Source organism: Fonticula alba (assembly GCF_000388065.1).
Source record: "Fonticula alba strain ATCC 38817 unplaced genomic scaffold supercont2.2, whole genome shotgun sequence".
NCBI lineage: Eukaryota > Rotosphaerida > Fonticulaceae > Fonticula > Fonticula alba.
In genome coordinates, this window is record NW_009242972.1 from 1,005,203 (window position 1) to 1,012,379 (window position 7,177).

Here is a 7,177-nt window from a genome sequence, read left to right on the forward strand (position 1 = left end):
CCAACTGACCCCGCTTGCTCCAGGTCGAGGAGCTTCCACGTTCGCACTTTTCCGCGCCGATCTTTCTGATGGAGGCCAACTCCCACGCTCCGGACAGCTGCACCGTCACCACCGCCGCCTCCGCCGCCGCCACCACCGATCCTCCCGCGGCCCCTCCCGCCCTGGGCGATCCTCAAGCCGAGCTGTCGGCCGCCTCGCAAGAGCGCCTCCCCGTCGAGTCCTTTTCCCAGCCCCCGAGCAAGCGCCCCCGGGCCGATCCCGCCGGAACGCCGGACCCCACCGACCCCCCAGCCATGCCCCCCCCGCAGCATCACTCCCAGAGCGAGGATGAGGACACCCTGAGCCGGCAGCAGGCCGATCTCCTTTCCTCCATCGAGGCCGAGCTGACCACCAAATGTACGTGTGTTCCTGCGCACTCGCACGCCGCCATGACCCGGCTTGCTCACACCCCGCTCGCTCGGTGTTGCCTCATGCCTGCGGCACCTCTCCCCCCCCCCCCTCCCCGCAGCCTTCAATGCTTGGTTCTACTCCCTCTTCGAGAACGACAGGGCCAATCTCCGGCACATGGTTCAGACCTTCAAGCTCCCCCAGGTTCGCTCCGCCTATTGATGTCACCGCCCGGCCTCCTCCTCATCCTCCCGCCCGGGGTTATCTCACCGATCGCCATCCCCTGCTCCCCCCTCGCCGCTCAGGCCATCGTCGCCATTCCCCCGAGCAGCATCTACTCCTACTTCCGCTCGCTGATCGTGGATATCATCCCCCGGCGCCCGTCCGTCGTGGCTGTGCCCGACCTGGATGCCGTGGTGGACATCATCCGCCGGGCTCGGCGCATTTGCGTCCTCACCGGGGCCGGGATTTCCGTCAGCTCCGGCATCCCGGACTTCCGGAGCTCCGGTGGCGTGTACAGCCTGGTGGGAGACCGCTATCCGGACCTCCCGACCCCGGAGGCCATTTTCGACCTGAACTACTTCCGCACCAACCCCGGGCCATTCTTCGCCTTCGCGTCGGAAATGTTCCCCGGCATGACCAAGTACCATCCCACCCCGACGCACTACTTCATCCGACTGCTGCAGGACCACGGCCAACTTGAGCGCAACTACGCCCAGAACATCGACGGTCTGGAGCTCGAGGCCGGCATCACCAAGCTCGTCCAGTGTCATGGTGGGTTTCTCCCCCCCTCCGACATATTTGTCTTGCTTTTTCCCCTCCCCCCCTCGCCGTGTGCCTGCCTGCTTGCCTACTCCCTCTGGCTCATTCGTCCCTCTGCCTCCCCACCTTCCTCCCTTTCCCCCGTTACCACGTCACGCCACCGGCAGGCTCCTTTGCCACGGCCACCTGCCAGCTGTGTGCGCGGAAGTACCAAGCCGATGACATCCGCGAGGCTGTCATGGCTCACATCATCCCCCGGTGCGAATGCGACCCCGAGAACAGTGTCATCAAGCCTGGTACGTGGGTTCCCCATCTGCGCGGCACCTTTCGTCCGAGACATTTGCCTCCCTGACTTCGCCCGCACTTTGCTCTCTCTCTCTCTCTCTCTCTCTCTCTCTCTCTCTCTCTCTCTCTCTCTCTCTATCTCTCTATCTATCTCTCTCTCTATCTCTCTCTCTCTCACACACACACATATGCAGACATCATTTTCTTCTCCGAGAGCCTGCCGTCCACTTTCGACGACGCCATCAACCAGGACTCCGATCACATTGATGCCATGATTGTCATCGGCACCTCGCTGCAGGTGTCTCCAGTGTCTCTGGTTCCCTGTGCGTCTCTTTCCCGGCTGTGCTCCCCCCGGCCGTGTCCCTCCATCCCGCGCTCTGCTGTGGCTGTGCTGCGGTCTATTCCTTTGTGGCTGACCTCCCCCCCCCCCTCCCCTCCCATCCCATCCCAATCCCCAAACACACGCTCACACAGCCCTCCTCCCGCGCGGTGTCCCCCGGATCCTGATCAACCGTGAGTTGGTCTCCACGGCTACCTTCGATGCCGAGATCCTGGGCGATTGTGACAAGGTCATCGTCGAGCTCTGCCGTCGCCTTGGCTGGCTGGACAAGCTGAAGGCCCTTTGTGCGGCCGATGGCACCAATCTCGACAAGGGTATGTTTGCCTGTGCCTGAACATCCCGCGCGCTCGACCCAGGGAGCGCCGCCCCCCTTCCAGTCGTGTTTCCCCCCCCCCGCTCAAGGCACACCACTACACCCCGGCCTTTGTGCTAACGCGCCGAATCGCCTCCCCTCGGACTCCTCCTCCACCCGCCAGTTATGATCAACTCCGAGACCGACATCGACACCATCAAGCCCGGCCTCTTCCGCTTTGTCCACCGGTCGGCCGGCGAAGCCGAGCCAACCGGGCCGCTGCCTCGCGTGTCTCGCCGGGCACACTACAGCTCCTCCTCGGAAGATGAGGACCAGGGTGAGGAGGACAACTACTCGGACGACGAGGGCCTCGGGTCGGACGAGCTGGCCGGTCTTGGAGCCGGCAGCGCTGACGAGGGCAGCGACGACGGCGACGACGATGACGCCATGAACGCCTATCTGGCCATGCGCCGGCAGCAGCTGGAGGCCGAGCGCGCCGCCGCCGCCACTGTGACCGCCTCCTCCCTCAGTCAGCCGGTGGATGATGAGGAGGGTGATGATGAGGACGATGAAGAGGGCGAGGACTATGATGCGGTGCTCTCTTCGCACAAGGCTCGCGCGGCGCTGGACTCCGTGGCCGCCGAGCTGGCCGATGCCACCTCCAGTCAATGAGAGCACATGAGGCAGAGGACAAAAGGGCACCGAGAAGGAAAGAGACAGGGAGAAAGAGAGTAAGAGAGAGAGAGAGGGGGGGGGGGGGCTGGCAACATGGGTAGCATGCCTGACCCCCCTTTCCTTGCTCTTTCCTTCCTTTTGCCGCGACCGCACTCTTGGCCCGACCGCCCGCTGAAGACCGTGCATGTGTGTGTGTGTGTCTCCAGAAAACAGTGTCTAGCATTTGTTCGATATATTTTCTCGTGGACGCCCCGCCTGACGGCAGAGAGAGAGAGAGAGAGAGGGAAGAGGGAAGACACAAGGAGTGCACATGGCATAGGGAGGGAGGGAGGGGGGGGGGCGGGGGGACTTACTTGTCCAGCTTGTTGTGACCCTCACGGTTGCGGGCAATCTCGATGGCGTAGAACTGGATGCGAACAACTGGGGCGGTAGGGTGATGGGGGTCAGGCCGGGTGGGACCACAGGAAGCGAGAAGAGAAGGAGGAGGAGGAGGAGGAGGAAAGGGAGAAATGACGCACCGAGGATGGTGTTCTCCTGGCTGTAGCCCTCGGTGCACTTGGAGCGGAGGAGGGTGCCAGCGCTGAAGTCCTCGACCTGGTGCTCGTACTTGTTGCAGAACTCGCGCCACTTGGCCTTCTTGGCCTCAGTGCCCTTGAGGATGTCATCGTCGACCGAAGACAGGTCGAAGTCGGGGAACTCCTTGCGGAAGTGCTCATAGATGGCGTCGTCAATGCTGTGAGGACGACCGATCATCGCCATGGACGGGGGGGGGGGGGAGCAGCCGAGTTAGAGGGGCCGTTGCGGCAAGCCAAGGGCGAGAGGCGGGACCACAAATGCAGGAAGAGCAACCGGGACAGTCGAAGGGGGCGAGATGCGCGCCACGCACCGGGTCAGGCGCAGCTTGGACCCGTCAATGCGGCTCAGGAGCTTCTCGTGGGTCTCGGCGAACTTGAAGGCCAGCTCGGCCCAGGCAAGCTCGATGTCCTGGTTGTTCCCGAGGGCGTTGGGGTCGATGGAGCTCATGGTTGCAGAGAAAGGGAAGGTGCGGGATGGGGTGGGAGGAGGAGGAGGAGGAGGAGGGTGGGATTTGTTCTGGGCGCTCCCCAGCCGGGAGCCCGCCGCGGGGGGGGCTCTCTTCATGTGCTCGGGAGTTCACCCAGCCCGGGGGCGGTGCCTGGCCGGAGGCATGAGGGAGAGCAAGGGTCACACGCATGTGCAGAGACGCACACAGACACACATAATGGAAAAGGGAGAAGGTGCATTTATCGAACGCCCAGAGCCCTCCCGGACTTGATAAAAAAAAGGGGGGGTCCAGCCAGGCGGCAAATGCCCAGACGACAGCAGGCCGGCAGGCGCCAGCCCCACACGGGCGCACACACGCACGCACACCCAGGCGGAGGGGCGCATGCCCAAGCGCACGTCGCCGCGTGTGACGCGGGAAGAGAGGGAACACCCCACGCGCATACACAGGGAGCGATGGCAGCTGTGGCGCGGAGAGGCCGGCGGCGGGAGCCCCCAGCGGGGTGCCCACTCTCTCGAATGGTATTTCCTCGGGTACTGGACTGTCGGAATCTCATCGCTTGAAGAGGTCGCTAATATCACGCCGGAGCTGCGAGTGGACCAGGCGATCGATCGACACCGAGGCGGCGATCGAGGCGGCACTCTCGCCAGCCCCGGGCCCCGGCGGCAGGAGCCCCGAGCCGGTCTCGGACTTGTCGTGCTCGCCGGAGCATGGGGGGGAGGTGGGATCGGTCTCGGCCCGGGTGCTGCTGCCCTCGTCCTCGGCCTGGTGGGCGGCGGCCTCGGCGCCGGTGCCCAGTCCTGCCCGACTGCCAGCTGCTCGGGCCCCGATGACAAGTTGCTCGAAGGGGACGGGCCCAGCGGCGGCGGCGGCCGCAGACCCACCGGGTCTTGTGGCGGATGCCGGTGCTGGGCCGCCCTCCTCCGGGGAGGAGCCGGCCGTGCTGGGGATGGGCAATTCCGGACAAGAATGCGCCCGCTCGGTGGCCGGGCTCCAGCCACTGCGCAGCAGCAGGGCATACCCCCGGTTGGATGGGTCGAGAGGCGGGGCCCGGAGGAGACGAGCCACGGGCGGGGCCACTGCCGGGCGCCGAGACGACGGGGCATCCGGCCGCCGGATCGGCACTCCCACCAAGCATGCTGGCAGGGCTGGCCGGGCCCCTCGCGGCAGGGGGGAGGGGAACCCGGCAAAGCGGCGCTCGCCAACCGGCGCCAAGTCCTCCGGTGCCGGGTCAAGCGCCGGGCCCGGCTCAATTGTCATGAGATCACCCTCGGCAGCCGGCTCAAAGCCCACCGGGGTTGGTGGCCCCCCGATGGCGGGGACCCGATCTAGGATGGTGATCTCTCGTGACAAGAGACTCTGCAGCCGATGCGATGAGCCGGCCGCCGAGGGTGAAGTGCCATGCCTTGGGGCCTTGCGGGCCAGGAGAGCCGGTGAAGAGTGCGAGCGCTCGACCTCCAGCCGGGCCCGCCGGGTGGACGTGCCAGGCACACAGACAATTGACCGGTAAATGTCGGCCGAGGAGGACGATCGAGAGGGACCGGCCGGCGGCGGGGGCGACGTGCGCTCCGGCACCATGGCGGCCGCGCCAATCCGGCTGGCGACCGGGGCCTCGGTCGGGCTCCAAGTCCGGGTGGGGGAGCCCTGACGCAGTCGGGCGATTCGCGGCTCCGGCGAGAGGGTGCGCTCGACAGTCGATGCGAAGTTGGCAAACGGGCCGGCGGAAGGGGGGGACGCCGGACAGACAGCTGGCCGAGAGGCGGGCGAGCCGCCATCAGGGGACATGGAGGCAGGGGACAGGGCAACAGCAGCCGGGGCCTCTTCAAACGGCCATTTCCTTCGGGCGGCAATCGGGAGGGGGGGTGAATGGAACGACCAGGATGCCAAGCCAGATGCGCGAAGCTGACGGCACAGAGAAAGGGGCAAGGAGGGGACGCGTCGGGGGGGGGGGGGGGGGGGGGGGGGGGAGCAGGAAGAAGAGCGCATTTCTTGGGCGCTCAGGGGGGGGGCCAGTTGGATCCTGGGGTGGCCGAAAAGTATGCTTCAACATTACGCGCCTGGGGCCCCACCACACGATCGAGAAGGCGGACATGGGGGAGAAAAAAAGAAAAAAAAAAGACCAGTCGTGGCCCCGCCACGCACAAAAGCGGGCGGATGGTCAAAGACATTCGTAGGGGATCTGGAGTTGTAGGATATCGTTCTGATATTGTGGCTTGCGCCAGGTATACATCTAAACACCGCCGTGATGGCGGTGGGAATAATGGGGGCGGGGGGGGAAGAGGGGGACGGCGGCCGGCAGGGCGCCGGGGAGATCGGGCGCGGCGAAAGGAGGACCCTCACTTCGGCGGGAGGCCGCGATAGGCGCGGTCGATAGTGGCAACCTGGTCGACGAGCTCGGCCCATTGGGCGGCGTTCAGCATAATGCCTGGGACACGAGGAGAAAGGGGGAAGTGGGTGAGAAGGGGAAGGGGTCTGTGGCAGGAGTCGCAAGGAGGGGAGCGGTGTGGGGGGGGGCGGGGGAGGGAGGCAGGGAGGCAGGGACGCGTACCCTTCTTGGTCGGCAGAACTTGGCCGTTCGGGGCGTTGTAGTACTCGCGGATGTTGACATACTTGACACCACGGAAGGACGACAGCGTCACATGCTTAAAGTCGGAGAGCTGGGAGGCCGGCGAAAGGGGACGAGATCAGTGGTTGGCGAACTTTGAGAAGGAAAGAGAGAGAGAGAGAGAGAGAGAGAGAGAGAGGAGCGAGACAGCGGGTGCATGCTCCGCGCACCTTGAAGCAAATCTCGCCGGCGGAGTTCTCCGGGTAGCCGGACTTGGAGACAGCCTTCTTGGGGGCAGGCGCCTCCGGCTCGGCGTCCGAGGCATCGGAATCGCTGTCGGCGCTCCGGCGCTTGGCGGCCTTGGCCTTCTTGCGGCGCTTGCGCTCGGACTCGCTGTCAGAGTCGGAGTCAGAGGCGCCAGAGGAGTCGGAATCGCTGTCCGCGCGGCTGCGCTTCGAGCTCTTTGTCGAGCTCTTGCTCGGGGTGGACTTGTCCTTCTTCGGCTGCGGGAGGGTCGAGGACCCATGGCTGGGGGTTAGGGACGCCGGGGTCGGAGAGGGCCGGCTTCCAGGCCATGGGCAGGCGGGGAGAGGGGCAGATCGCCACGCACCTTGGTGACAACGACGGTGTTCTGTCCGGTTGACCGATGCAGCGCGACGCGAGCAGGGCCAGGAGTTGGTGAGAGCAAGTTAGCGGCGCTGGTGTCAATGCAGGAAGATGGGCACAGAATGCTGGCTGCCCACCTGGTCATCGCTGTCAGAGGACAGATCGTCCATGGTCAGCTGCTTCTTCTTGGAAGACATCGGAAACGCGAGGCAGGGAGGGGGGAGGGGGAGGGCGAGCGGGGCTTGCGATGAAGCAGGAGGACGG

The 7,177-nt window shown here is 65.4% G+C and overlaps 4 protein-coding genes across 5 annotated transcripts; 2 read left to right on the forward strand and 2 right to left on the reverse strand.

The window, feature by feature from the left end:
• Positions 1-68: 68 nt before the first annotated feature.
• On the forward strand, positions 69-2,738 carry H696_01250 (hypothetical protein; the record flags this gene model as incomplete). Its single annotated transcript, XM_009495134.1, has 7 exons — positions 69-396; positions 509-591; positions 693-1,161; positions 1,317-1,445; positions 1,629-1,757; positions 1,909-2,088; positions 2,251-2,738. The coding sequence occupies 7 exons, from the start codon at positions 69-71 to the stop codon at positions 2,736-2,738; spliced, it is 1,806 nt and encodes a 601-aa protein (XP_009493409.1).
• Positions 2,739-3,064: 326 nt separating this feature from the next.
• Positions 3,065-3,819, reverse strand: H696_01251 (hypothetical protein). Its single transcript, XM_009495135.1, has 3 exons — positions 3,628-3,819; positions 3,260-3,474; positions 3,065-3,161 (listed from the first exon to the last, which is right to left on the reverse strand). Exons 1-3 carry the CDS (start codon positions 3,762-3,764, stop codon positions 3,091-3,093), a joined length of 423 nt encoding a protein of 140 aa, XP_009493410.1. The 5' UTR covers positions 3,765-3,819; the 3' UTR covers positions 3,065-3,090.
• Positions 3,815-5,709, forward strand: H696_01252 (hypothetical protein). The gene has a single exon (XM_009495136.1). The coding sequence runs from the start codon at positions 4,147-4,149 to the stop codon at positions 5,092-5,094; it is 948 nt and encodes a 315-aa protein (XP_009493411.1). The 5' UTR covers positions 3,815-4,146; the 3' UTR covers positions 5,095-5,709.
• A 232-nt stretch (positions 5,710-5,941) lies between these two features.
• On the reverse strand, positions 5,942-7,123 carry H696_01253. Of its 2 annotated transcripts, XM_009495137.1 has the most exons (5): positions 7,051-7,123; positions 6,918-6,938; positions 6,538-6,810; positions 6,311-6,419; positions 5,942-6,187 (listed from the first exon to the last, which is right to left on the reverse strand). In XM_009495137.1, the coding sequence occupies exons 1-5, from the start codon at positions 7,108-7,110 to the stop codon at positions 6,099-6,101; spliced, it is 552 nt and encodes a 183-aa protein (XP_009493412.1). In that variant the 5' UTR covers positions 7,111-7,123; the 3' UTR covers positions 5,942-6,098. The 2 variants fall into 2 exon arrangements, with proteins under 2 accessions (XP_009493412.1, XP_009493413.1); XM_009495138.1 differs by having other exon boundaries at positions 6,918-7,123.
• Between the last annotated feature and the right edge of the window lie 54 nt (positions 7,124-7,177).